This window comes from Gavia stellata, chromosome 1 (genome assembly GCF_030936135.1).
Source record: "Gavia stellata isolate bGavSte3 chromosome 1, bGavSte3.hap2, whole genome shotgun sequence".
Lineage (NCBI taxonomy): Eukaryota > Metazoa > Chordata > Aves > Gaviiformes > Gaviidae > Gavia > Gavia stellata.
In genome coordinates, this window is record NC_082594.1 from 973,490 (window position 1) to 1,000,291 (window position 26,802).

At 62.9% G+C, this 26,802-nt stretch overlaps 3 protein-coding genes across 4 annotated transcripts; 1 reads left to right on the top strand and 2 right to left on the bottom strand.

Annotated features, from left to right (window-relative positions):
- Positions 1–621: 621 nt before the first annotated feature.
- ART1 (ADP-ribosyltransferase 1) lies at positions 622–2,732 on the top strand. The gene is made up of 4 exons (XM_059820034.1): positions 622–665; positions 989–1,856; positions 2,368–2,406; positions 2,503–2,732. The coding sequence occupies exons 2-4, from the start codon at positions 1,070–1,072 to the stop codon at positions 2,583–2,585; spliced, it is 909 nt and encodes a 302-aa protein (XP_059676017.1). The 5' UTR covers positions 622–665; positions 989–1,069; the 3' UTR covers positions 2,586–2,732.
- Positions 2,733–3,965: 1,233 nt separating this feature from the next.
- On the bottom strand, positions 3,966–5,036 carry IL18BP (interleukin 18 binding protein; the record flags this gene model as incomplete). Its single annotated transcript, XM_059823666.1, has 4 exons — positions 3,966–4,146; positions 4,322–4,451; positions 4,732–4,797; positions 4,985–5,036. Coding segments are annotated over 4 exons (429 nt in total), but the record flags the coding sequence as incomplete, so codon positions are not given.
- Positions 5,037–8,160: 3,124 nt separating this feature from the next.
- Positions 8,161–24,735, bottom strand: RNF121 (ring finger protein 121). 2 transcript variants are annotated; one of them, XM_059818348.1, is made up of 9 exons: positions 24,679–24,735; positions 17,794–17,831; positions 16,624–16,765; positions 15,467–15,621; positions 14,854–14,961; positions 13,946–14,066; positions 11,299–11,432; positions 9,238–9,339; positions 8,161–8,479 (listed from the first exon to the last, which is right to left on the bottom strand). In XM_059818348.1, the coding sequence occupies exons 1-9, from the start codon at positions 24,733–24,735 to the stop codon at positions 8,359–8,361; spliced, it is 978 nt and encodes a 325-aa protein (XP_059674331.1). In that variant the 3' UTR covers positions 8,161–8,358. The 2 variants fall into 2 exon arrangements, with proteins under 2 accessions (XP_059674331.1, XP_059674342.1); XM_059818359.1 differs by having other exon boundaries at positions 8,369–8,484; positions 9,220–9,339.
- Between the last annotated feature and the right edge of the window lie 2,067 nt (positions 24,736–26,802).

Genomic DNA, 26,802 nt, shown 5'->3' on the forward strand with positions numbered 1-26,802 from the left:
GAGGCAGCCCAGGACGCCCTCGGCCACCTTGGCTCGTGGTCAGCTTGGTGCCCACCAGCACCTTCTCTGCCAAGCTGCTTTCCCAGCAGTGGTCACAGGCTGTGCTGGTGCCTGGGCTTGTTCCTCCCCAGGGGCAGGACTTTGCACTTGTTGAACTCCATGAGGTTCCTCCTGTCCCATTTCTCCAGCCCACCCAGGTCCCGAGATGCCAGCACACCCACGGGGGTACCAGCCACTCCCACCACCCCATTTTCTACGTGACAGCGGAGCCCAGAGCCAGTCCGTCCCGCTGGGGTCGGGCACTGAGGGGGTCGCACCCCCAGCCATGGGATGGGTGGATGAAGCAGGACACCAGGGATAGTGAAAATATTTAAATTTTTGGCATTTCAGATGGGGGGGTGCACCAGGGACCGTCCCCTGCAGCCACAGTGGAAGGTCGGAGGGGGCAGTGGCTTCTCTGGGTGCTCGAGATACAGGGGACGGTAAAAATAACTGGGAGGACAGAGGTGGGGGCTGGATCTGGGCCTGAGTGATACCGTCCGGGGCTGCTATAAAAAGAAAGTACGAGCAGCTGCATCTCCCCGCTCCTGCCAAGAGCAGGCAGGCACTGAGGGGCTGGGTGCCACAGGAGCCGGGGAGCAGCACCCCGACACCACGCAGCACAGGTAACACTTCTTGATCGGGCTCCCGGGGGGGTTTGCTCCCGGCAGCGGACGCTGCAGGCCGGCGGGCTGCCGAGGCCATGGTGCCAGGCATCGGGGATGCCCGCCTGTTGACAGGGTTCAACGCAAGTAATGGGATCGGCGTCTCAGCTGGTGCCGGGGTTGAGGTCTTGGCCGGTGCCGGGAGGTGTGCCATGCTGGGTGCCCCTGCCAGCAATGCAGCTGGGGTGCTTTCCCCCAGCCTGCCCTGCTTCTCTCCGCAGCCCCCTCCCAGGCCCCGCTGCCCTCTCTGAGCTGACCCTGCTCTCGCTCCCCCACCTCCCCAGCCACTTGCGCAGGAACCAGCTGCTCCCCTGCCCGCAGTACCACGGCAGCTGGGGGCTTCCCCCAGGGTGGCTCTGCCCGCCATGGAGCATCTGGCACTGGGCTGGGTGCTCCTGGCTGGGACCCTGGCCGCCGGCAGCCCACTGTGTCGTCGAGACCTCGGCCCCGTCAGGGAGGTGGTGCTGGACATGGCCCCCAGCTCCTTCGACGACCAGTACCAGGGCTGCAGCCGCATGATGGAGGACAAGCTGGAGGAGCTCAACCGCACCGAGTTCGCCAACAACAGCGTCTACGCCGAGGCCTGGACCCTCGCCGGTGCCGAATGGCGGAGCCGTCGGGGCCGCGTCCCCCAGCCACTGGTTCTGCGGCCAGAGCAGGCGGTCGCCCTCCTGGCGTACACCCTGCATGGCCCCCTGCACCAGGTGTTCAACGCGGCCGTGCGTGAGGCCGGGCGCTCCCGCCGGGAATACCTGGACGCCTTTCCCTTCAAGGTGCTGCATTTCCTCCTGAGCGAGGCCCTGCGCACCCTGCGGGACGCCCAGCCCCGCCGCTGCCACCGGGTCTACCGGGGCGTCCGGGGCATCCGCTTCACCGCCCGTCAGCACCAGTCTGTCCGCTTCGGCCACTTCACCTCTGCCTCTCTCCGGAATGAGAGCACCCTGCCCTTTGGCCAGGACACCTTCTTCTCGGTGGAGACCTGCTATGGCGTCCCCATCTGGGACTTCTCCTTCTTCCCCAAGGAGGAGGAGGTCCTCATCCCGCCCTTCGAGAGCTTCGAGGTCACCGACGTCACCCGCGATGGTGACAGAGCCCTCATCCAGCTCCGCTCGCAGGCCGCGCTCAGCACCTACAACTGCGAGTTGGTGAAAGGTGACGTCCCCGCGGTCCCTCCCTGCCGCCGGGGTGCAGGGGATGGGGGACGGGTCCTGGCCCTGTCCCACCAGCTCTGCAGGGAAAAGGGGGTCTCGATCGTGGGGAGGGGGACCGGGGGAGATTGCCTTTGGGTGCCCATCCTTGCACGTCTCCCAGCCTGGGGTTTGCAACGGGGGCCCTTGGCAGCAAAGCATGGCAGAGCATGGCACAGCATGACAGCATGGCATGGCATGGCATGGCATCACACAGCACAGCATGGCACGTCACGGCATCACACAGCACAGCATGGCACGGCACGGCATAGCGTGGCACGGCATCACACAGCACAGCACGGCATAGCGTGGCACGGCACAGCATGGCATGGCATCAGACAGCACAGCATGGCACGGCACAGCATCACACGGCACTGCACGGGCACTGCGCGGCACAGCGTGCCTCGGTCGGGGTGAGGAGCGGCACTGTGCGGAGCGTGCAGCAGCCGTCCAGACAGAGTGGGTTTCTTCTGCAGAGAAGAGCTGCAAGAGTCGGCCGTGTGTCTTCAGCGCAGGTGAGGCGAAAGCCCCCACTGCAGCTGGGGAGGGCGGCCCCAGCCAGGCCCCCTGACCCCCGGCTGCCCCTGACTCCCCCTCTCCGGCACCCCCAGGCAGGAGCATCCCCGGGGACCCCCTGCGCCTCTGGGGGCTCCTCCTGGCAGCCACAGCCCTGGCAGCCGCCGGTGGCCCCTGAAAACACAACGCCACCGCTGCCACCACACCCCGGCGAGGAAAAGGAGTCGGGAATGGGAGCCGCCAGCTTCACGGAGACGGTGGGACGGGACAGGACGGGGCAGCAGGAGGGGCTGGGGGCATGGGGATGGCCCCGCTGCAGGGTCCCGCGTGGCGGCCGCCTGTGCTAGCTCAGCCCTGCCATGGTGTCACTGGCCCTGGGACGCGCCAGCAGCCCTGGGACACCAGTGGAGCCTGCATGAGGCCTTTCGCAGAACCGCGGCCGGGGATTTCAGATGTAGCTGAGCGTGGGGTCTGCAAGGGGCTGCCCCAGGGATGGGGGCTGGCGCTGTCGGGGACCGTGGGGACACAGCAGGGCTGCTTTTGGGGGTGTCCATGCCCAGCCAGCTGCGCCACCGCTTCCCTTTCCCTGGCTCCCAGAGGAATAAAGACTTGCTGTGGGACCGGGGTGTCTCTGGGGGTTTCCTGCTGCTCCCTGGGCTGGGGGCACCTCGTGGGGGCTGCAGCCAGGGTCTTCTCCAGCCCCCCCACGTCCCCAGCCCTCCCACATCTACAGCATCCCACAGAGCAATGCCTGCACCCCGGGTCCTTCTTGAGGGGTCTGGGGGGGGGGTCTCCTCCTGGGGTCTCTTACCCCGCCTGTCCCATGGCTGCCTGCAGCCCGGGGGGGGTCACAGCCCCCCAAGCACCCGAGGGAGCAAGGAGGGGGCTGGCACCGGCCACCCCAGCCCCAGTGCCCAGAAGCAGAGCCCTGCTAGGACAAGACGGGTGGGCGGCCGTCCCGTGGAGCAGCACGTGGGGCTCAGCAGTGCTGTGCCGGGGGACAGCGCCGACCCCCCCAGCTGCAGAGGGGGACTCGATGGGTCCAGCTGTCCCCACCACCAGGGCTCCCCACCCTCCTCCTCCTCCAGGGCAGGGTGCAGCCGTGGGGCCAGACATCCCCGGGGCAGGACCGGGGCTGTCTGTGGCTCTCTAGCCCCTCGTTGGGCAGGGAGGCGGTCAGGGACGGATCCTGCCCTCCATGGGCCCCAGGGCCACCTCCTCTCCCTCCCTCCTCACCCCTCTGCACCCACGGGCGGCCCCATCCCGAGGACACAGATGACACTGGGCAGCCTTGATGTGCTTTAATAAACCCTGGGGTCCCACAGCCGGCTGCAGGCAGGTCCCAGGGCCGGCCTGGGCAGTGCTCCTGGCTCGGCGAGGGGCGCCAGGAGCCCCACACACAGCGGGGCCGGCAGACGTGGGGCCGTGCAGACCCCGTGGCGGGGCACAGAGACAGGCCTCCAACGGAGGTGTCACGTCCCCATGCAGCGGTGCGGGGCCCTGGGAGCAGGGGACCCGCACCACGGGGCGCTCACCCGTCACGAGTTGCTCCCCGGTCTCAGCCCAGTCCCCCGCTCTCGGCAGGGGCCGGGGCCGGGCGCAGCCACTGCACCGCCCTGGTGTCGACGCCGAGGGGACTGAGCACCACGCAGGTGAAGTTGGTGTGCAGGTGCTGGGTGCCAAAGGAGCGGAAGTGCAGGTCACGGCGCAGGACCACCCCTGCGCCCTGTGGCTCCTCTCTGCGGACCCAGCAGGGACCCGTCAGCGCCCACCCCCAGCTCTGCGACACCCCCCCAGGCTGGGGGACCCCGGGGACCCTGCCCCGGCCGGGGCTGCCCCTCCCTGCCAGCCCCACAGCCCTGGGCAGCCCCGCTGCTGCTGCTGCCCCCCCGGACCCCCTGATCCCATACTCACAGCACCGTCCCCTCGTGCACGGCCCCCTCCGGGTGCAGCTTCTCCACGAAGGAGCCGTTCCCCAGCCAGTAGAGCAGCGTGAGCTCGGGGAGGCCGCTCACCGCCTCGCACGAGACCGTCACGCTCTCCCCTGCAGCCGGAGGGGACGCGGGGGTCAGAGGGGCTGCAGGGGTCCCCGGTGCCCCCCGGGGCCAGGATGCCCCTGACCACAGGCGCAGCCCCCCCCGCAAAGGGGAACGTCCCACCACCTCACCAGCACCCGAAAATCTCGGCTGCGGGTGGTTGATGCCCCCCGTGTGTCTGCTGGGACCGTTGCAGGAGCCGCGCCCCCCCCGCCTCCCCCTGCCTGGGGGTCTCACTGCAGCCCCCCATCCCCAGGCCACCCCGCGATGGCCCCGGGGGTCACTCACCCAGGCGGGGGGGCTGTGCCGGCGTCCGCAGGCCGGTGATGCTGGGGGGCTGCAGGGCCATGGCACCTGGGGGAGCAGAGCGGGGTGAGGCGGGGGGACAAGAGCCGCCCCCGGGACCCCACATCTCCGGGGTGGGTGGGAGAGCAGGGTCCCGCAGAGGGGGCGCGGCTCATCCCCAGCCCCCCCGCACAGGCCCCCTGGGGGGCACAGAGCCGGGAGTTGGCCCCGGCCCCCCCCAGCAGCCCCCACTTACCCGTGCGGCGGGAGGCCAGGGCGCAGCAGAGCAGGGGCAGGAGGAGCCGGGCGGGGGGTCCCGGGGGGGTCCCTGTGGGCAGAGATGGGGCTCAGCGCCGGGCGCGCCGGGACGCTCCCCCCGGGACGGTCCCCCCGGCATCCCCCCGCCCCAGGACGGTCCCCCCGGCACCCCCTTAGCATCCCCCGAGCCCGGGGCGGTCCCCCCCCCGGCGCCCCCCGAGCTGGCCATGGCCCCCCCCAGCCCCGGAGCGGTCCCGTCCGCGCCCGAGGCACCGGGCCGGGCCCCCCAAATCCCGGCGGGTGCCCCCCCCCCCGAGCCCCGGGTCCCGCGGCGGCCGTACGGGCGGGGCGCGGCGCAGCCATGGGGCGAAGGCGCTCGGGGCGGCGGCGCTTTATGGGGCGGCCCGAGGGGGCGGCAGCGCCGTGACTCACCGGGAGCCGCCCTCGGCCCGGGCCCGCCGACGGGGCGCGACCGGGACCCGCACCGGCCCCGGCGTGTCCATGGGCCCCGTGCCCCCCCCAGCCCCCTGTGCCGTGCCCCACCTCCCGCCTTTCCCCGACCCCCCCGGGCTGTGCCCGGCGTCCCCCCCGTGTGCCGGGTCCCCGGTGTGTCCCCCGGGCGGTGCCCCACGGCCCTCTGCACCCCACATCCCTCTCTCCTTTGCCCCACGCCGCCCTGTGCCCCACATCCCTCTACACGTCCCGCAGCCGCGCCATAACCAGCCTCGCTGCGCCCCGTGTGTCCCCCCCCGCCCCACACCCCCCCGTGCCCGTGGGGGAGCAGCCGTGGGCACCCCGGGGGCGCAGAAGCGGGGCCCAGATAGGCACCCCACGTCCGTCGTGTGGGGCGGTGTCGCAGGGCTCAGGGACCGTCCCCGGGGCTGGTGGCATCACTGGCGAGCCGGGGGCTTCGGGGCCCGTGGGGGGGACCCGGGGGCAAGGCAGGGGCTGGGCAGCGCTGCACAGGGGGAGAAGGAGGTGGGCGAAGCCCCCCGAGGACTGAGCGCCCACGCTGGGCGGGGGGAGCCCTGGGTGCTCGGCGGCGGCCATGGGGTGTCCCAGCTGGGGCGGGAGCACGGCCTAGCACTCGCCCCCCAGCTCCAGGGGATGAAGGAGAGAAACCCCCAGGGACCCACCCAGGGCCCGGCGAGGAGCCCGAGCGGGGGCAGCGGGACCCCAGGCCAGGACCTGGCTCCTCTCCCCCTTCCTGCGGCAGAGACCCCCGCAACCAGCCCAGGGCAGCGGGGGCCCAGCAGGAGAGCGGCAGACACAAGGGTTTCAGGAACCCCCCCAAGATCAGGCTGCAAAGCCAGGGGAAGCCCCGGGGCTTCCTCCGTCGCCAGCACTGCCAAGGCAGGGAGCCAGCGCAGGCACGGCCCCGGGGCAGGAGCGGCTGCCCAAGCCCTCATGCCCTGGCAGCTCCTGGGGTGCAGGCACAGGACCAACGCATCGCACGGAAAAAGCCCCTAAAACCCCGGCGAGTTTCCCGGCAGTTGTTATCGGCAGTTCCCAGAAGGGCAGGACGGTGGCTGGGAGAGGGGTTATCGGGGGACCTCTCCAAGCCTGCCAAGTACAACACGTCCCCTTCCTCCCACCAGGATGAGGACAGCGGCTGCATCCTGCCCGCAGGGTCCGCATCCTGCCCGCAGCGTCCGCGGGCACCATGGCCCAGGCTGTGCCAGCGCTGGCCCAGGTGCCTCGTGGGCAGCGAGGGGCTGGAGGCAGCTACCGTGGGAGGACAGCCCAGCACCCTTCGCTCCTCCACCACGTCCCTGCTCCCCACCAAAGCTCAACCCCGCTGAGCTCAGGGTACCACGAGGTGAAATAGGTGGGCTGGGGCCGTGGAGAGGGTGCTTTGTTCCCAGCCACCTGTGGCATCCATCCCCCCCGGCGAGCACAAAGCCGGGAAGAGGAACCGTGGCCTCTCCCTGGGGCAGGAAAGACGATCAAGAAAAACCCTGGGCCACATCTCCGTTTCCAGGACTCTATTTCTGTGTTTGGCACAACATTGCAACGTGGTTTCACCCAAAAAGAAAACCAAAAGGACTCAGTGGGGCACGTGGCACAGCCACGCCGGGTCTCCCCCAGGTGACGCAGCCCGCGCTGCACCCGCAGCCGAGCCACCGGTGCGGCCACTTCCCAAATCCCCCGCACGAAGCGGCGCAGCCCCTTGCACCAGGAGCAGGACGACGGTGCCTCGTCCCCTCACTGCATCCCCCTGCCAGACTCCAGCACCCTCAGGGGACACGGCTCGAGCCCCTCTGCTGCTGGCAGAGCCGACTCCCTGCCACCCCCAAAACACCCCGGCCTCTCCCCAGGGTCCGGGATCTTGACCCCGCACGCTGCTGTCACAGGCTGTACCCACCCGCTGCCAAAAAATGAGCTCAAGGCCCCTTGCGCAAGAGGGATGGACGGACGGCTCCGCGCACCAGCACGGTGAGGAGCAGAGCGATGCCAGGGCAGGGAAACACCGGCACCAGCCCTGCCCGGCCCGCGGCCTTCGCTCCATCCCTTTTATTACAGTGCCAAAAAGAGCAATCCCCAGCGAGGCGTCCCCTGAGCCCCGGGGCAGGGACAACCCGCTCTCGGGCTGCTCTTGACGTACCGTCACAGAAAGGGGCGCAGGGAGAGAAAGGGCACGGCCCCACTGCGTGCCCCGGCTGGCCCCCCAACCGCAGCAGCTGGGCAACGCCGCTGGCCCCCGGGAAGGAACGTAGAAAAGGGGAGTGTACAAAAGGGTTACCGGAGGCAGGGCGCAGGCAGAGCCCACCGTCACGGCACAGGAGAGCGGCTCGGTTCCTCCCTGCGCACCCATGGCACCAGGGAGGGGACATGGCAGCCGAGAGTCCAGCCCGCGGCGCTCAGTGCCGGGGCAGCCGAGCGTCCTCCCCGTCCCCTCTTCCAGGGCACTGGGCTCCAGCCCCCCCAGGCAGCCTCTCCTCCGCAGCCCCACGCAGCAGAGGAGCCCAACCCCGACCCTGCTTCCCCGTGTCCCTTCCTCTCCCTTCCTCGCTGCCGGCAGGGCTGCTCCGGGAAGCTGGCAAAGCCTCGGCCCCCTCCCCATGGGGGCCGTGCGAAGGGCCGGAGAGGAGCTGGGGGAGGGAAACGGGACAAGCGTCTCTTCGTCTGCAATAGAAAGTTTTAAATACGCTCGTTAAAATAATCGCTTTTAAAAAAAAAAAAAAAGACTCTCCCAGCCCTGCGGGAGGGGCCCCAGGGCAGCGGTCCTCCCTCGGCCCCTGACGCCACGGTCCCCGGGGGCGGCCGAGGTCCTGAGAGGTGACGGAGAAAAGCCAGTGTCCCCGGCCGGCTGCTGTCCCCTGCCCTGGGCACGCGTCCTCTCGTGGCTCCACGGCTCCCCACCGCCTGCCCTTACTCCAACCCCAGGACGTAGTTGATGCCCTGGACCAGTCCGATGATCACCGGCTGCCAGGCCACCAGGTAGCGCAGCCAGTCCAGCAGCTGCCCGTACATGACGTGAGGCCTCTCCCAGCTGGAGGGAAGGAGTTAAAGAGCCACGGAGAGAGGGGCGAGAGGAGCGCGGCCCACCCAGGAGCCACCCAAAGCTGCCACGCCACAGGGGCTGGGGGGACGCAGCCCTGACCCTCTGCAGCAGCGGGTGCCTGGGGAAGGGATGGCTCTGGCCAGGCTCACCTCGGCTGTGCCTCAACAAGGAGGGTCTGGGGTGCAGCCAGGTGTCCCACGGGATGTGGGGACCCGGCTTCACCAACCTCCTCCTCCTCCGGTGGGACAGACACGACCTGCCTGCGAGCCGTGGCACCCACCCGCTCTGCAGGCAGCAAACCCAGCGCCCGGCTCCGTGGGGACTTGCCACAGGAACGTCCTGAGGTGGAAAAGCAAAACCTGGGGCTCAAGTTATCCCCTGTGGCGGTGTGGGGAGGGGGACGGGGCAGGGAGTCAGCATGGAGGGGGCTGAGCCCTCCCACCGAGGGGCAGGGGCTGTGGGGGTCAGCCATGAAGGGCTTCATGAACGTTTTTGTCTCTCACCCGAGGGAGCAGCGGCCTCCCAGCTCCCCCAACGTGCCCATTGCGTGCCAGGTGATGCGCCCGGCTCAGGGACAGATTTGGCAGGGTCTTGGCCACTGCTGTGGGCTGGCCGCAACCTGCCCGGGGTGCCAGGCAAGCCCAAATGAGCAGCCGGCAGCTCCCAGGCACGGCCCCAAGCCCCTCGCGCGCTCTACCCACTGCTCCCCTTCACAAGGCACTGGGTCCCAGGAGGAGAAAGGATACGGGTTACTGAACATCCTCTTGAGATCCACCTTCTCTTTGCAGTATGGACACGTCTGCTTCTTCCCGACGATGCACCAGCCACGGATGCAGAACTCGTGAAACCTGGGGAGCAGCACGTTAAGGGGAACTGCCTCGGGCTGGAGGAGGGGGGGGACACAACCGAGTGTGGAGGAAACCATTGAGCTTAAAAAAGAAGTCACGCCACTGCGTGGGGACAGGAAAGATCGACGCAGTGCAAGGACGGCCGCGTTGTACAACCGCAGCCCTTTCCTAGAAGGTGCAGCACATTCCAGGCACAGAGGAAAGGACTCACGGGGTGGTGGGACGGGGTCAGGGAGACATCACAAGGGCCAAGACCAACGCTCCGGGCACCGGTGAGACACAGACCCTTCACCGACAGTGCCCGGCACACACTCACACCGGGGCTGGGTTAGACCACGCAGGTGGCCGGGGCAGTGGCTGCAGGGAAGCTCCTCGATCCGAGGGTGAGCGTCGGCAGCAGAGGACTGGCAGGGATGTGTCTGGCTGTGAAATGCCAGGGCTTCAAACATGGGGAAGGTTTGTACAGCCCAGGAGAGCTCTGCCGACTTGACTGCGTGCATTACATAAGGCTCCTGCAAAGGCTTCTCGGGGATTAACAACATATTTAAGGAATTTCTCCAAGGTCTGACTTCCAGGTGCCAGCTATGCTCCGTCATGGCAGACGGGTAACAAGGATTCACCCAACCTGAGCACAGCCCGGAGAAGTCACGGGGAAAGATGAGGTGGCTGCAGCCAGGGCTCCACGGCGCAGCTCTGGGACGAGGCGAGGCCCCTTGCCGTGACGGGGGGACTCTGCCACGCACGAGTGTGTCACTGAGCAAACACAAACTTCCCCAGGTAATGCCTCTGCTGCTCAAACCAAGGGTTAAACGAGAGCAGCAGCAGGAACCGCTCCCTCCTCAGCCCTGGAGCAGGGGGCTGCCACAGTGCTGGTGCCGGCAGCTGGGAGCCGATGATCCGGGGCTGCCAGCCCGCCCGCCCTCACCCCTGGGGACCACCACAGGGGTCCGGGGCTCCTCCGACAGCCACAAACACCCCGAGCTGCCACAGGGTGGGTGACACGCAGGCCCAGGCCCCACGCAGGGTTGGTTGCTGGGGCCAGGCCAGCATAAACCTCGCCAGACAGCTTACAGCGCTTAAATTTAGGCAACGAGTTTTGCCAGCCTGACCTTTGCTCAGGCCCAGTTTGGAAACCACCTCGCAGCCAGTAATGCAAGCGGTGCCAGAAGACATCCCATCTCCACTGCTGAGTCACCGCCGGAAAAACCCCTGATCCATCCGCGGCCGGGGCTGAGCAACGACCAGGACTTCCAGTTTCAAAACGACTGCGCCTCTATCAGCTGACGGGGAGGGCTGAGCAATTCCAGGGCGCTGGAAACCCCGCACGCAGACGGAGCTGCCGGAGGAGTTTTGGGGAAGGAGGAAGCTGCCAGGGACAGGCAGCGACAGGCAGCGCTAGACCAGGGGGGCTGTTTTCCAAGGGGTGCCGTGTAGGGCAGGCAGCGTTTTCCCCCAACTCTTCCCTGCGGAGGCTCTGAGCCGGGACCCACAGCGCTGGCTCTCCGACGAGGGGCTGGCGGGACACAGGCAGCTCGGCTCGGCTGGACCGGGGACCCTTCACGCCCCTACCTCACACCGCCGGAGCCGGCACAGCGGCAAGCGCCGGGCAAACGGGTCCCAGCAGATTTGGCAAAAGCAGCTGGAAAGTGAGGTGCAGCTCCACGGCAGCACCGCCGGAGCCAGGGGGAGCTGGAGAGGGGAAGGAAGAGGAAACCACCACTTTGTAACGCACGCGGAGGCGGCGAGGAAGTGATTTCAGGGACACGCAGGACTTTGTCTCTTCCCGTGCCAAGTCAGCTATGACATAGGCAAGGATCACGTGCAAAATCAGCAGAACGGCCCCAAGTCCCAGGACAGGCGTTTCTTCACCCCAGGCGGGGGAAGCCGCAGGGCAGGAGCTCTCTGCCGCCAGCCCCGGCAGGGAGCCAGCGAGGGGCTGGCTCTGGAGGAGAAGGATACACGTGGTTGCAGGAGAGGCGGTAGGTGTTCTCGATGATCCCCTCCTCGTTGACATCCACGAAGATCTGCTGGCCACAGACGGCGCAGACGCTGTCGGAGAGGTGCTTGGTGGGCATCCCCGAGGCGCTGTAGAACTGAGCGAGGGCAGAGCAGAGGGAGAGCGGTGACAGCGGGAGGGCACGCGTCCCACGCCCGCGTCGGCGCAGCTAAACTTTAAGGAAGGCTGGGGTCAGCGCCCGAGGAGTCCAGCCTCAGCTTTTTTGGGCTTAAAAACCTTGTTACCGGTCCAGCTGCGGGAAACAACTACAACAGGACAGGGAGCTGCTCAGTGACATGGTGGCCCATCACACCCCAGCCCCTCTGCCAGCCCCACACGCCCCCTCCCCATGCCAGGGACCACCCCACTTCGTTCCCTGACAGCCGGGTGAGTTGTCAGCTGCCTGCCAGAGCCAGTGCACCCACGCTGGGCAGTGAGGGCAGAGGCTGGGGGCGAGAGCAGGACAAGCTGGAGGTCAAAGCTTTGACCCAAGATGACGACCTTGGGCTGGCAGTTGAATACAGCCCAAGCCTCCAGCCCCGCAGGTCCCTGAAGCTCGGACGGCCGAAGAGCGAAGCGCGGAGCAGCCACCCCCCACCATTTCCAAGCCTGTTGGCTCAGCACCGGTCTGACGCAGCACGCAGGAGGGTGCGGGCACGCAACTGGGTCTCCCCGCACATAGCTCTGGTCCCACACGCTCCAGGGACGGCCAGGAGCCCCGGGTCACTCATGCTGTGTCCCGGCTCCCACGGCCAGGCTGGGAGACATGGAATCATAGAATATCTCAAATTGGAAGGGACCCATAAGGATCATCGAGTCCAACTCCCTGCTCCTCGCAGGACTACCTAACACTAAACCATATGACTAAGAGCATCATCCAGACACTCCTTGAACTCTGACAGGCTTGGTGCTGTGACCGCTTCCCTGGGGAGCCTGTTCCAGGGACCGACCACCCTCTCAGTGAAGAAACTCTTCCTAATGTCCAATCTGAACCTCCCCTGACGCAGCTTCATTCCATTTCCTCGTGCCCTATCGCTGCTCGCCACAGAGAGGAGATCAGCACCTCCCTCTCCGCTGCCCCCCTTCAGGAAGTTGTAGACTGCGGTGAGGTCACCCCTCAGCAGTCTCTTCTCCAAGCTGAACAAGCCAAGTGACCTCAGCCGCTCCTCCTAAGTCTTGCCCTGGAGACCCTTCACCATCTCGGTCACCATCCCGTGGACACACTCGAATCGTTCAGTGTCCTCCTTGTATTGAGGAGCCCAAAACTGCACCCAGTACTCGAGGTGGGGCTGCACCAGTGCGGTGCGGAGTGGGACAATCACCTCCCTCGACCGGCTAGCCATGCTGTGCTCGATGCGCCCCAGGACACGGTTGGCCCCTTTGACTACCAGGGCACACTGTTGACTCCTATTCAACTTGCCGTCAACCCAGACCCCCAGATATCTTTCCGTGGCGCTGCTCCCCAGCCTCTCGTCCCCCAGTTTGTACATATAACCAGGATTACCCCGTCCCAGGTACAGAATCTGGCACTTGCTCGTGTTACATTGCATGTGGTTGGCGATTGCCCAGCTCTCTAGCCTAGCCAGATCTCTCTGTAAGGCCTCGAGGGAGTCCACAGCTCCTCCTAGTTTCGTATCATCGTCAAAACACATCTCTGGCAGAGACCTGGCAAGGCTTTGCTCCCAGCATCCGATGGAGCCCTCAGGCTGCAGTGCCAGCGGGCGGCAGCACCCTCCTGGCAGCCCTGCAGCCAGGCCAGACCCTCGGGAAGCACCTGGGCTGCTGCAGACCTGTCCTGGGTGCCCACTGCTTGCATGGGGGGAGACCCGAGCTCCGCCGGGGTGTCCCAGTGCGATTGGAAGGCAGCTGGTGAGGGGCTGGGGCTCCCCAGTCCTGCCAGGCAGAACCTCCAAGAAGCAGAAGCAGAAAGCTCAGAGAGGAGGAGGAAACACAAAGTCCAAGACCCTAAAGAGCTGCTGCAAAGAAGCAACATGACCTACTCCACCGGTATCCTAGGTCACGTATTTTTCGGTGGAGTGGGTTTTTCTGGTACCAGGTGAGTGGGCTACCGATTTTAGGCTACCCCTGCAGGCACGCAGCCTCTGTCCACAGGGACGGCACAAGCTGCAGTGGGTACGAGCAGCAGAAGGAAGCCCGTGGCGTGATTCCTTCCCTGGTGGCTGCAGGTCACGAGTTAATGCACCCGCAGCTTGGTCCCAGAAACAGGAGCGCTCTTCGACACGGGAGATTTTAAAGGCCCAGGTAGAGAAATATTTGTCAGGAGTTTAGAGGCGCTGAACAGATCCTTCCACTCCTCGTTTCTTGTGCTTCTGGGGATGAGAGGGCATCCACAGAGGCTTCGCTCTTAAGGAAGTATCTTGGAGAAACTCCGTTACATCAGAAACCTCCCAGCCCAGCCACCGTGGTAGTGGGCCCAGAGAGAGCACAGCGAGAAAGGCAGCAGCCTCAGGGAGCCCTTCCTCAAGGGGGGAGTTTGATGCACCTTCCCATTTTGGGGGAAGCAAAAGCTACTGCTGCAACTGACACATTTCAGGCCCCCCCAAAATGGGGCAGGACTCTCGCCTGGGGCGCAGCACGGCGTTAACTCACCCCGATCGTCGAGGCCATGTAATCCGCACACATCTCAGCAAAGTCCCGCTCCAGCACCCCGTAGTAAAGACCGTAGAAGAGGAGGGAGATGCCAAAGTCCATCGCATCTTCCGGTTTGATTCTACAACAGAAGAACCCAAATGACATCAAGAGCTTTTTTTTGGGGGGGTTCAAAGCCAGCGTGCCAACACAGCCCACAACACTAACTCCGTCACAAGAGCGGCCCACCAAGGCAGCGGACACGTCACTGGGAAGAATCGCCTGCAGAGGTTCTTCTAGGTGCCTGCCCAGCCCAGCCCCTGTCCCTGCTTCTGGGATGCTTCACCCTGCTTTTGTCAACAAGCAGCATTTGAACGGAGATGCGGGTGTAACACCCCAGCTGCCTAACACCGGGTGCCCATCGCCCTCACCAGTCTCTGAAGTGAACAACTGCAGTAATCTCCAACCATCTCGTGCACCAGATCAGCTCCCAGTAAGCCCCCAGTTAACACTTCCATGTCTCCGCAGGCAGTTGCCAGGTCTGCTCATGTTCCAGAGAAGGAATCAACCTCTCTCAACATGAAGCTGGCTTGGGCTAGGCTCCTCTGCTACCACACCTGGGCTGGCTGCTTCTTGCCGGTACCTCTTTATCAGCGTAACAAGGAAAACGCCACTGCTGCCCCCAGGCTGGACAGGCGCAGAGCTGGAGGAGCTGCCGACACAGCTGAGCTGGAAGCAGGGCTCTCAGTTCCGGTACCAGCATCTCACCCATGATTCTCCCAGCAGGGAGAGGACACCCCAAGAGTCTCTTTGGCCCCGTTAATCAGATTGCTAAGGCAACTGTTTTTCCAGAGTCGCAGCCAAGCCCTTATTCCACATGGTGTGTTACGTCCCCCGCCCTGCGAGTCGGACCCAAAAGATTTACTCACCTGAATAATAAGTTAAGACCAAAAAGTGTAAACATCACAGCCATGTACCCTACGATTCCAGTGGCATAGCTGATCTTGTATATTAGTAGAAACCATTTATAAACCAGCCTGTAAAGAATTAAAACAAGAATTTAACTACTTCATTTTTCCTGACTGGAACTGCACCGGGCACCTAGCGTTTTACTTTTTAAACCTGGATGGCGTTGTTTGCCGACACTTCACCTCCCCATACGCACGGGCGTCAGAGCTTTAAATTTCTAATTCAAGCTCCAGATCCACCACTGCCATGGGCCACTCACAGTCCTGACTTCCAAACTAGAAACCTCGGGACCTCCAAAGGCCTTTAAGCAAACGTGCTTCACACCGGGAATGCCCTCGGTGCGGCTACCAGCCCACGCAGCATCTGCCTTTCCACCACCCACTCGGGTACGACGTGCACGGGGCTGGCTGCCAGCAGCCGGTTAGTGCTTCACGTGGGCAGCGTGGGCAGGGGTTGCGCACCCCCCCGGGGCGCAAAGTTTAAGACAACGATCTGTGGCAGCGAAAACGGGAAGAGCAACTTGTAACGGTTACCCTGGGGCTGAGGAGTTTTCCCAGGAACGCGTGTACTAACCTGGGCGTTGTCTGTACCAGAGGTTTTCGAGTTGCCCTGAAGGTGACAAAAGCTGTGACCGCTGAGAAGAGCACCCAGATTACCAGGAACCGCCACCAGTACAGCTTGATCGTGAAATACAGAGGCACTACCCACATCTGGAAGAGGGTCACCATCTGCAGGAACAGAAGAGAGGCATTTTGAGCTGGTCCTCTGCTCGTCAAACATCAGAAACACCCTGCCAGTCCTGGCAGCCGTTCTCCTGCCTGCATCAAAGGGCCCTGAATAGCACCAGGAAACTCAGGAGCTTTGGTCTGTGGCACCCAGCACCCAGAGAACAGGCTCCGAGCCTGACTGAGGGAGTCGGAGGCAGCAGCCAGGCGACCTTTGGTAGAAAAAGGACTAGAGCTGGAGGGAGAACGCAGAGGAAACATCTCCAGAGGGAGGTACAGGAGATGAGCCACGTAACTGGTTTTTTGTAAGAAGTCTATATAAAACTTCATGGACCTGAACCCTGCAACCACAGACGCCTCAGGCAAGTATTAAACAAGGAGACGGGCGCAGCAGAAGGTTCCAGACCCGCCTCTGCCCTCCAGCCTATTCCCAAAAGGGATCCACAGCCGTGCAGCTGAGCTCCTGTGGTGCTGCCGGAGGGGAACAGGCAAACAGATTCGGTTTAAAGTTCATAGAGGATTACAAGTATTGCCTGGAAACAACAATTACGATAAAGAAGTCAGAGTGAGGTTGGCTGAGGTAAAATAACAGTCCCTGACAAGCCAGCGGCATCAGCAGTGCTGCCAGGCAAGCCCAGTGGTGCTGCAGGAACCGTCAAACCCAGGGTCCCGGCAGCAAGAAGCCCCCCTCGCTTCTGAGGAAGCGCCCACCAAACACAGCTTCCCTTTGCGTTACCCTCAGGACAACACCCGAGATCTGCTTGTCCCATCACCCGGTGTAAAACCGAGTTATCGGCATCACTTATAACAGAAACTTGAGGCCTCCAGGCACATCCATCCTCACCCCTAGCTAGAATCCCCACACGCTGCTGGGAAGACGAGGGTATCTCAGCACCAGACAAGAGGAGAAAAACAGGAACGTACTTCTCATCAGCTAAAGGGCGGCATCACTCAGCACTTACATCCAAGCCTTGGAGACAAAACGGCTGCGCGGGAGACACTTACGTTGTAGGAGCGAGGGTGCCTCTGTTTCCACTGAACCAAGAGGAGCTGTGCCACCACTAGCGTGGCGATAAGGATGAGGACCATTTCGGCATGCATAGCCTCGTGACCGCGGTGCTTGGCATGCATCCGTGCATGCTCCACCCTGCAACAACAGGGAAAAGGCAGCTGAAGAGCATGCGGGCACAGACCACATGCTAACTGACAAACACCTCGGCACAGGGGAGCCAGGGAGACCAGCCCGAAGGAGCGTCGAGGAGACGGGTGCCGTGTTGCAATCCAGAGGAGAAAGGACAAAAGGCTTCTGTGAGACTAGCTCATTTTTAAACTGTGAAAGCCAAGGCCGCCATCCAGCCCATTCTGGCACGAAGGAGGCAGAGATAACTCAGGCTGACGTACCCGAACTAACGAACGTGGAGCGCACGTTTCGCATAACTCACCCGGCAGCTCACCGGTGCAATGGCATCAGCTGAGCGGCTGTTGGACACCACGAGTGCGCGCTAACTCTCAGTACCAAACCCTCAGCCCAGTTCCAGAGCCACCAGCACCATTCTCCCTCTGGCCCAGCAAGGGAAAGGCTGGATGGGCGGCGGGGGACACAGTCTACGGCCGGCAAAACCCACAAACCCCAGCAAATCGCTCCTCTCTGCCCTGGGCAACCCCATTTGCATCCTGGAACAAGTGATTTCCAGACTGATGCTCTGCAGGCAGCTGGGGTTTCTTTGCAGCTTGTGCTGTTTGACCAAAAAGCAAGGCAGAATCAAGACCTGTAACATCCTTGCATCTCAGCCTTAAGCTGACAAGACAGTTCAAGTTAGGGGGGAAAAAAAAAATCCAAACCCAACAAATATGCCAAATTCTCTGATCTTAAGTCATCCTCTATAAATTAATAGTGAGAGAAGACCAGTCTTACTGTGCTTTTCAACAGGTGTCTGGCTGAAATTGGTTTGGCTAAGGGAAAAGGAGGAATGTCTAGTCAGCAGTTTAAAAGAAAAAACATGAGTACTGCCTTCTAAGGCAGTTCACACCTCCCCCTAACAAATAATGCTGCGCAGGAAAGGCTGACCCTGTCCTCTCCCACCGTGAATACGGGCTGTGCTGCTGGTAGCTGCGGTCGGGAGCAGGAGCTCACTCAAGCTGTAGGCACGGGTTCATCTCACAACACAGACTCACCTCCATCTCTCCTCCGGGGACAAGTGTGAAAGATCGACCTAGGGAGAAAAAAAACACCAAAGAAATCAGCCACTGAAGTTTGGGAGCAGCCATACCAGCCTAGGACAGATAACTTATTTACTGCATCTCCCCAAATAGCGCAGGTGCTGGTTTACGCCCCACATGAGCGAGGCTGTGCTGTGTCTACGCTGCCTGTTCACCGTGAGTAGCACAGACACGGCACCCGGCTCCTTTATCTCCTGGTGAGACCCGATCAGTGCCGGTAACAGCAGTGGAGTCAGCTGCAAAGCCATCCCGTGAGACCCCCGGGATTGCTCTGTGAGAACTTTAAGAAGGGAAACCCCGGATTCAGAAGCTTTAAACAACAAACCCTCGACGTGCCTGTCGTGACAGCACAGCCCAGAGCTGTCCTTCGACCCTCCAGGCAGGACGGGGAGAGCTGCAGAGTCCCTCTGCTCCTCCATCACCTGCAAGCACCTTTCCCCTTATACTCCCATATTTTACTGCAGCGAAGGCTCTGCCCACCATCCCGGACTACATCTAGCAGAGTGGTTAAATTGGTTTAAGCCTCACATTCACAACCCAGCCAGGCACCTCTAGGCACAGAGGGGTGATCCCAGTGCACGTCAGGAACAGGACAGAGAGGGAGTCCAAAATCCCACCGGTCTGCAGGACAGGGGAGGGTGTCTGCACACCGGCAACAAACCATAGCCAAAAAAATTTTCAGAAATAATCACGGGGAAAGAAAGGTTTAGGACTTGCTTTGATGACACAGCTCCCAAGCATTACAGGCAGCAAAGTTTTTGCCCGACAGGAGCAACCAAGAGCGACAGAAGTTGCTGTTATTAGCGATGAGAGATGATGGGCTGGCATAATCCGTGCTTAACACAAGCTGAAACTGCCAGGCTGGATGCAGGGTGTTAAGGACACCCTCCGTCTGACAGGTTTAGGGAACAGAAGGAACCGGACTAAGTGATTTAAAAGGACCCCTCTGCAGAACTGCACCCTGCGACTCTGTGCTAAACTCAGGTTGCAAGCAGCACCCAAACCTCACACAGAGGCCGAGTCTCACAGAAGCCCCCTTTCCCCTCAGGGAGATTCCGTGTGAATACTCTCACCACGAAGCATTTGGACTGGAGAGGGCTGGGAGGACCTTCGACGTTGCATTTCAGCTTTGTCTCGGAGCTTTCTATCTTCACATAAGAGCTGAAGAGGCCTCCAGCACTGGTCACATCCCCGCACGGGCTCACCGACCGGGCAGCACTCGACCCAGCACCAGTACAGACCCTGATACACGGCGCCGGGGATGCAGCAAACGAAATCCCACAGCTCTGACTTCATCTCGCCTTTCCTCGTGTGGACGTGGCACTTGGGGACATGGTTTAGTGGGCATGGTGGTGTTGGGCTGATGGTTGGACTTGATGATCTTACAGGTCTTTTCCAACCTTAATGATTCTGTGATTCTTTGGTGAGACACAAACACAGATAAAACCTACAGCGGCTCGCCTGGGGCTGGGCGTATAAACACACGGTTTCCAAAACCCCATCTGGCTGGAGACACGGAGCATGGCCGGGGGGCCGGGGACGGCACTCGCCACGGCTGCCAGCTCTCCCCCTGGCACCGCCGCAGCCGGGCGCACGGCAGGCCAGCCCCAAATGACCCGCACCCAACGTTTACCAGCAAGCAGGTGCGGAGCCGTAAGAAAAGAGATCGAAAACAAGTCACAGAAAGGACTTTGTTATCGCACTTTCCTGCACACACTGGAGACGTGTACACAGGAACAGGCTCCACCTCGCCCCAGCCTCCGATCACCAGGTACGGAGCCGCCGGCTTGGCTTCAACCTTTACCCCTGGGCTCTCCCGGGGACGGACAGCGTGGCAGCCAACCTCGCCCGCCCGCGTGGCACGTGCCACCACTGCCGGTGATGCGCGGCAGATCCCTCGGGGCTGCTCCCCGAATAGGTGTCTCACAGCCAGCACCTCTGATCGCACCCAGGCTCGGCCGAGGATGCGCGTGGCCGCCTCTCTTCCTCTGCGACGCCTAATTATACCCCAGGGTGAGGAGGCAGGGAAACACACGCGGCAGCAATCCGTCTGCATGCTGTTACACATCTGCTGTGCTTCACCCTAGAGCAACACCTGCGAGAGATTCAGTCCCTGAGGCCTTCGAGAAGCACTACAGTACTTAGATGCAAAATATAGACCTATGAAAAATCCCTGTTCGAGCTCGCTGGCTTGCGTAGGAAACGGCATGTAGGTGGTGACGATCCGACACCGGCTCTGAGAAGTGCGCTCGTACCGCCCAAATTCCCCGAGCTCTCCTGTTCTTAAAGCATCCATGTCCAGATTAATCAGTTGAGTCGCTGCTTTCCCTTCAAAAAGCCAGCTACACAATTTGTAGTTACATCAACTGCTCTGATAAACAGTAAAAAAGAAAAATGTAAAAATGTTCTCAAGTCACTGCAAGCGGGAGAAGCTGAGAAACCCCAAGGCCTTGTTGGCCCAGCTCAGCTCCGGCCTAGGTCAATCCCTCCGCAAGCTCTGCGAAGTCCCTCGGGGGCTCCCGCTGCCACCCCCCAGGAGATCCCTGCTCCCCCCAGGCTCTACCCCAGTCCTCGCTGGATGAGGACAGACAGTCCATCACCTTCAAAAAACACAAATCATTTCCCCTCCCCCCATACAGTGGCTTCTGATCACTCCTCCTCTGTGCCGTGCCAGCAGCCGCTCCATCCACGCCGGTCTGTCCCATGCTCAGGGAACACTGCTCAGCCTCTTCCCTTCAGCGTCTTCCCCAAATCTACAAATTCTTCCAGCAAGCAAACGAGCTAAAGCCTTCTCAGCCCCAAACCCTAAGGAAATCCTGCTGGTGTGTCACAGAGAAGACGGCTTCCTACCTAGCTGTCCTCCAAAGCCAAGCACGTGAGCTGTCCTCGTAGGTGCAGGAATCCACAGCACTGGACACCATTTGCCCTCAGTGACAGGGACTGAGCTTCACCAGATTCCCCAGAGCTTAAAGCTCCTGGAATAATTTTATTAAGGGGGGCTGGGACGTGACAGACAGGACGTTCAGGCAGAGACGGAGCGATCTGATGACTGTCAGACAGAACTTGGCAGAGCAGCCATCCCAAGCTGGACCTTCCGGTTAACCCCTTCTTGATCTGCAGGCTCTCTTACTGAAGAAATTTAGTTTTGGTTCTAAAAATGAACAGTGATGGTGAATCCAAGTGCGAGAGACGGTGCCAGGAAGCACCTGCTCTCGACGTTAAGTGTTCACTCTATTTCTGGCTTGGGCTTGTCTCATTTTAACAGCCGGTTTTTGGGTTCCTTTCTATCCCTGTCAGCTAGGCTGAAGAGCCTCTGCTCTTAAATATCCCTTTATCAGACCAGAGAGGAGAGGGATTAGACAAGAACCACGGAAACGGCTGAAGTATCTGAAGATATGCTCTACCAAGCCTTGAGCACCAACCCACTCCTGCTGCAGCCTCCTCCGGCTGGTGATACCAGCAGAGGACCCGCTGTGTGCGACCAGCTAGAGCTCTTAGAACAACTATTTTTTTAAAAAAATAAGGAATTAAGAATGACATATTCTGCCCGTAACTCATAAACCACTCAAAAACCCCAACCCCTTCTGGGTGATGACTGGGAGAAATTGGATACCTATGACTAAAGTCTAATTCTCTCCTCGGACATGGTATCGTGGCCGTTGGAAGAAACTCATGCCACTCCCTAGTTTTCAGCAGGGGCTAATGCCCCAAAGCCACCACAAACCTGCGCTCCCCATCACCGGGACGGTCAAGAGAATTAACCACCCTCTAGGAAGATGCAAAGGCTGCGGTTACCTGTAATACAAAACCCGTCACTGCCTGTTTCTGGCAGTCCAGACACAGGGAGGCAGGAGGATCTCGAGGCAGGCGTACCAACTGCCCTGCTGCAAGCTGGTTGTAATCTCCTTACGCTCTAAATCTGGGAAGGAGGTAAGGAAAACGTCTCGAGGACAAAGAATAAGCAGCTGCTGATTTCAGTTCCAAGCTACAGACCAGCCTACAGCTCGTGTTGTGTGGCTCCGCAGTATTTTGGCCATCAAAAACAATGGCATCCAGCATCTCTACGGGGCAGAGGCACAAGAGCTGAGGATCCGGAACGCCTGGGACCTGATCTCACCTTTCCCACAGCCCCAACCTCAGTATTTGTTTCACATCACCCACTAGAAACAACCTGAAATAACTGGAAGATAAATCTCAAGAGCGCCGAGAGTCCGGCTGCTCACCCGAGGCAGATTTTGAAGGGGCAGGCTCTTTAGCGAAAGCCTGAGGAAATTTTGGAATCTCAATTCCTCTGCTCATAAAACGGCGCAGTAACAACCGGCAGGGAGTAGAAAGGCCCTGACTGATCAAATACTTTGATAATTGTCTGTGAAACCTTTGACGACAGCCTGAGTTACACACAGGCAGAGCCAAAGCCACACAACACTCGGCGTTTATCCCACGCGGGCGCACCAAGTGAAACGTTAAACTGCCGTCAGACCTCCACCCTGCACCAGCCCCACCATTAACAGTTCGTCAGCGATATGCTCAGCCCAAAGAGCTGCCGGATTTTGTCCCGAGGGAGGCAGATTTTGTGGAATCACAGCACAGGTATAAGCACAGCCCCGCGTGCAGCTCCTTATCAGCTACCTCCTTGCGACGCCCTCCCTGCCCCTCTCAGCCAGCCCCTAAAACACTTTCCTGCTGGACTGAAAAACAGGAATTTCACTTCTGAGGGTCAGAGACTTCAGATCTTCCATGTTTTTACGGGGATGGGGTTTCCCATCTGCTGCTGGCACTGAACTAAGGCACTCAGGAGTGCAACAGCTTACTATTTTCTTACTAGCTTGCTTTAATTCTCACTCATCACGATGGAAGAGGTTCACAGGAGGATGCCAGGCTCGCTTGTCCAGAGAGGGGCTCGGACAGCCTGATTCCAGCATGCACTCGTACACCTTGACAGTCTTCAAAGCCTGGCTGGAAAAACACCTCTCTGGCATAAAAAGCCACCAGTGAATATCTTAAAATATAACAAAGCAGCAACTCAGGAGCAACCGGTTTGTGGTTTAAGACATCTGGTCACCAGATTTGAGGCTGAATCTTCCCGTCACCCCACTGTAGCCACTCTTCGGCAGCGACACACAGTGCAGGGAGGATGCACAAGCTCTCACCGCGCTTCAGGCAGACAGTCTCTCCTCGCTCGCACAGCCCAGCCATCCACGAGAGAAGCTCCACAACTTGACCTTGCCAGTAAACTTCCCAAATACAACCTTCAGCACCTGAGAATTTTTAAGCCAAACTACCAATTCTTGAGCCAAAGCACTGACAACACTCCCAACTGCACCAGCTGACCGCCCCGTCTCCCCTGTGCCGCTGCTCCCACACGGAACCGCTCTACGAGTGGAAGGAAAGCTCACGAGTGGAAGGAAAGCTCACGAGCACGAAGAGCAGCGCAGGTGGCGGCGAAGAGCCACAGCAAAGCCCGGGACAGCAGAGCTATTACGGTGCTGCGGTAGGGTGGCATGCACACCATGGCAGACGCACACGCCGCGCTCCAGTTGTGCGGAAGCCAGCGAGCCCCTGCTCCCAATTCCAGCTTTCCGAGCGGACTTTTTTTTTTTTTCCAGCTTTGTAATTTTTTTATCTCCAGGAACGCTTGAACGCCAGCATGGGAACAGCGAGAAGTTCGATTAAAGCCCTCTACCTCACACGGCTTCAATTCCCCAAGAGCAACAAAGGCTACTAATTATCTCAGCGTGGAAGTTCGCACGGCGCAGCACCAAGGTGACAGGCAGAAGTCACTGCCAGGAGGGAATGTGACCCGCGCTGCCGGCGTCCCAGGGCACCCCGAGCAGCCCCACGTGCTCCCGTATTCTCCGAAATGCAAATCCCACCCTGGTCTGGCGTGGCTTTTCCAGCAGTGAGTTTTACGGTCAGGGAATGAATTAACAGCAGAGAAGCTTCGCAGGTGCCGAAGGGCCCGGCTGGTGTTTCCAGGGCCCCCCTCCGGCTGCACCAGCTTTGGGGACCCCGCCTGGAAACAGGCGACTTGGCCGCTTCAGGGATGCAAAGTCCTTCAGCGGGGCTTGTCCCCGAGCCCCTCAGCGTGCAGTTACCCGCCGTGTCCCAAACCGCCATCTCCTCACACAGCTCAAAGGCTGTTCCTGAGCCCCCCCCCCCCCCCTCCATCGCTGCCCTCCTCCCCCTCGTGCTCCCCACAGCCCCCTTGGCCACCTCAGGCAATTCCTCCAGCCAGCCCCCCACCCCCGGCGCAGGCCGCCCACCCCAGTGTCCCGTTCTCACCCTGCCCTGGACCCCCCCAGGCCCGCGGGGACCCCTCAGCCCCCCCAGAGCCCCTTCTCCCAGGGCCCCGCAGACCCACCGCAGCTCCCCAGGAAGAGCCCAAAGGCCCCCTAACCCAACGCCCCTCTTCCCCAGGGACCTTCCGAAGCTCCCAGCGCCCTCCTGCCCCCGGGGACCCCCGGTGTCCCCCTGCCCCGGGGACCCCCAGCCCCAACGCTCCCCACACCCACTCGCCCCAAAGGCCTGCACGCTCCCAGTGCCCCAGAACCGCCCCCCCCCCCCCCGCCCCAGGGACCCCCCCCGGTAGCCTCAGAGGCCCTCAACGCACACCCCTACCCCGGCCCCCGGCCCACAGCCCCCCCGGCCCCGAGCCTGCCGCTGCCCCCCGCCACCGAGCCCCCCACAGCCCCGCCGGCCGGGCGCTGCCCCCCCGCCGGAGCCCCCAGACCGCCCTCCGGCGCCCCCCGCCCTGCAGCCCCCGCCCCTGTCCCCTCCCCGGGGTCCCCGGCCCGCACCGCCCCCGGGAGCCCCCGGCCCCGCGCCCCCGGCCCCCGCTACCTCCTCCACATCGCGCTCGACGGGGCCTCCAACCTCCACTTCCAGCACCGCCGCCATCTTGCCCCCCCCGTCCCCGGCGGCCAGCTCCTTCCGCCACCGTCCGCCAATCACCGGCCACACCACCGCACCTCCGGCCAATCGCTGGGCGCGGCGCTGCCTCGGCGGCCAATCAGAGGAGAGGAGGGGTGGGACAGCCGCCAGAGGCGCCGCTGCAGGCAGCAGGAAGGGGCGAGCTGTCACGGCCAGGGACCATCTGCCATTTCCAGTCCCGGAGCGGGACGCACAGTCCCTGCCGGCGGGCCCGGTTACCCTGGCCGCCTCGCAAGGCGGGGCCGCCGGTGACAACGCTGCCGGGCCGCCGCTTCCCCCCCGCCCCCGGCCCCTTCCCGCTGCCCCCTCACGCTGTTTCGGAGGGAGCGCACGTGGCAGACGGTGCCTTAGCGCCCTCTGCGCGGGGCGGTGAGGCGGCGCTGCTGGAGGACTACGTGTCCCGTCAGGCACCGCGGCGGAGCCCCGGGCCGGGCCGCGTTCTGGGACCGGGCCTGCGACCGGGCCTGGCACCGGGCCGGGGCCGCGGCCGTGGGGGCTGAAGCGGGGCGAGAGCGGCGGGCCGGTGGGGAGCGGCGGGGAGCGGGGCGCGAGGTCGGGGGTCAGGGGTCAGGGGTCACGCGGTTTGGGCGGGAGATTCAGGCGGCGGCTTCGGGATCGGTACGGCGGGGGGGAGGGGGGCCGTGGGGCAGTGCTGGGGGGCCCTGGGGGGTGAATGGGGGGGGAGGGCTGTGGGGCAGGGCCGGGGGGTGAATGGGGTGGTGGGGGGGTGTGGGGCAGGGCCGGGGAGCAGGGCTGGGGGGTTGAATGGGGTGGGGAGCCTGTGGGGCAGAGCTGGGGGGCCCTGGGGAGTGAATGGGGCGGGGGGCTGTGGGGCAGGGCTGTGGGGTGGGGGGCTGTGGGGCAGATGGGGGTGAATGGGGTGGGGGTTTCTGGGGTAGGGCTATGGGGTGAATGGAGGGGGGTGGCTGTGGGGCAGGGCCGGGGGGTGAAGGGGGGGGGGGTGTGGGGCAGGGCTGGGGGGCCCTGGGGGGTGAATGGGGGGGGGGGGCTGTGGGGCAGAGCTGGGGGGCCCTGGGGGGGTGAATGGGGTGGGAGGGCTGTGGGGCAGGGCCGGGGGGTGAAGGGGGGGGGCTGTGGGGCAGGGCCGGGGGGTGAAGGGGGGGGTGGGGGGGTGTGGGGCAGGGCTGGGGGGCCCTGGGGGGTGAATGGGGGGGGGGGGGCTGTGGGGCAGAGCTGGGGGGCCCTGGGGGGGTGAATGGGGTGGGAGGGCTGTGGGGCAGGGCCGGGGGGTGAAGGGGGGGGGCAGGACTGGGGGGTGGAATGGGGCGGGGGGCTGTGGGGCAGGGCTATGGGGAGAGGGGCTGGGGGGGTGAATTGGGCTGGGGTGCCCTGGGGGGGGTGAATGGGGCGGGGGGCTGTGGGGCAGGGCTATGGGGTGGGGGGCTGGGGGGCAGAGATGGGGGTGAATAGGGTGGGGGTTTCTGGGGTAGGGCTATGGGGTGAATGGGGGGGGGGGGCTGTGGGGCAGGGCCGGGGGGTGAAGGGGGGGGTGGGGCAGGACTGAGGGCTACTGGGGTGGCAGAGTGGTCCTGGGGGGGTTGTGTGTGGGGCTGGGGACACCAGGGGGGTGGAACTGGAGGGGCTGGGGGGGTTGTAGGGAAGGACTGGGGGGCACTGGGGTGACAGAGGGGGGCCGGGGGGGTTGTGAGTCAGTTGTGGGGGTTACTGCTGTGGCAAAACAAGGCTGAGGGGTGGTGGGGCAGCTCTGGGGGGCACTGGGGCGGTGGGAAGGGGCTGGGGGACGCGGGGGGGACTGAGTGGGACTGCTGAGGTGTTGCGGGATGGGACTGGGAGGCTGTGGGGGGAGGCTGGAGTCAACGGGCACTAACAGAGCGGTTGCCCCAGTGCCCCCCACTTCACACCGTTTGAACGTGGGGGGGCTGTGCCGCAGCTGGGGGGGTGCAGAGGCTTGGCTGGAGCTGGAGCGCCGGCTCTTCCCTGCGGGAGATGCTCCATCCCGTCACAGACCTGCCCTCTCTCCCTGCCAGGCACCGGAGGGATCCGAAAGGAAGC

Bases quoted from the DNA above. Each gene is read 5' to 3' on its own strand.
- ART1 (XM_059820034.1), top strand. From the start codon at position 1,070: ATGGAGCATCTGGCACTGGGCTGGGTGCTCCTGGCTGGGACCCTGGCC. The intron at 1,857-2,367 runs GTGACGTCCCCG...TTTCTTCTGCAG, and splicing joins CAACTGCGAGTTGGTGAAAG to AGAAGAGCTGCAAGAGTCGG. The intron at 2,407-2,502 runs GTGAGGCGAAAG...CGGCACCCCCAG, and splicing joins GCCGTGTGTCTTCAGCGCAG to GCAGGAGCATCCCCGGGGAC.
- RNF121 (XM_059818348.1), bottom strand. From the start codon at position 24,735: ATGGCGGCGGTGCTGGAAGTGGAGGTTGGAGGCCCCGTCGAGCGCGAT. The intron at 15,622-16,623 runs GTAAGTGTCTCC...CTGTTCCTGCAG, and splicing joins GGCACCCTCGCTCCTACAAC to ATGGTGACCCTCTTCCAGAT. The intron at 9,340-11,298 runs GTATCCTTCTCC...GCTGCTCCCCAG, and splicing joins CGCCTCTCCTGCAACCACGT to GTTTCACGAGTTCTGCATCC.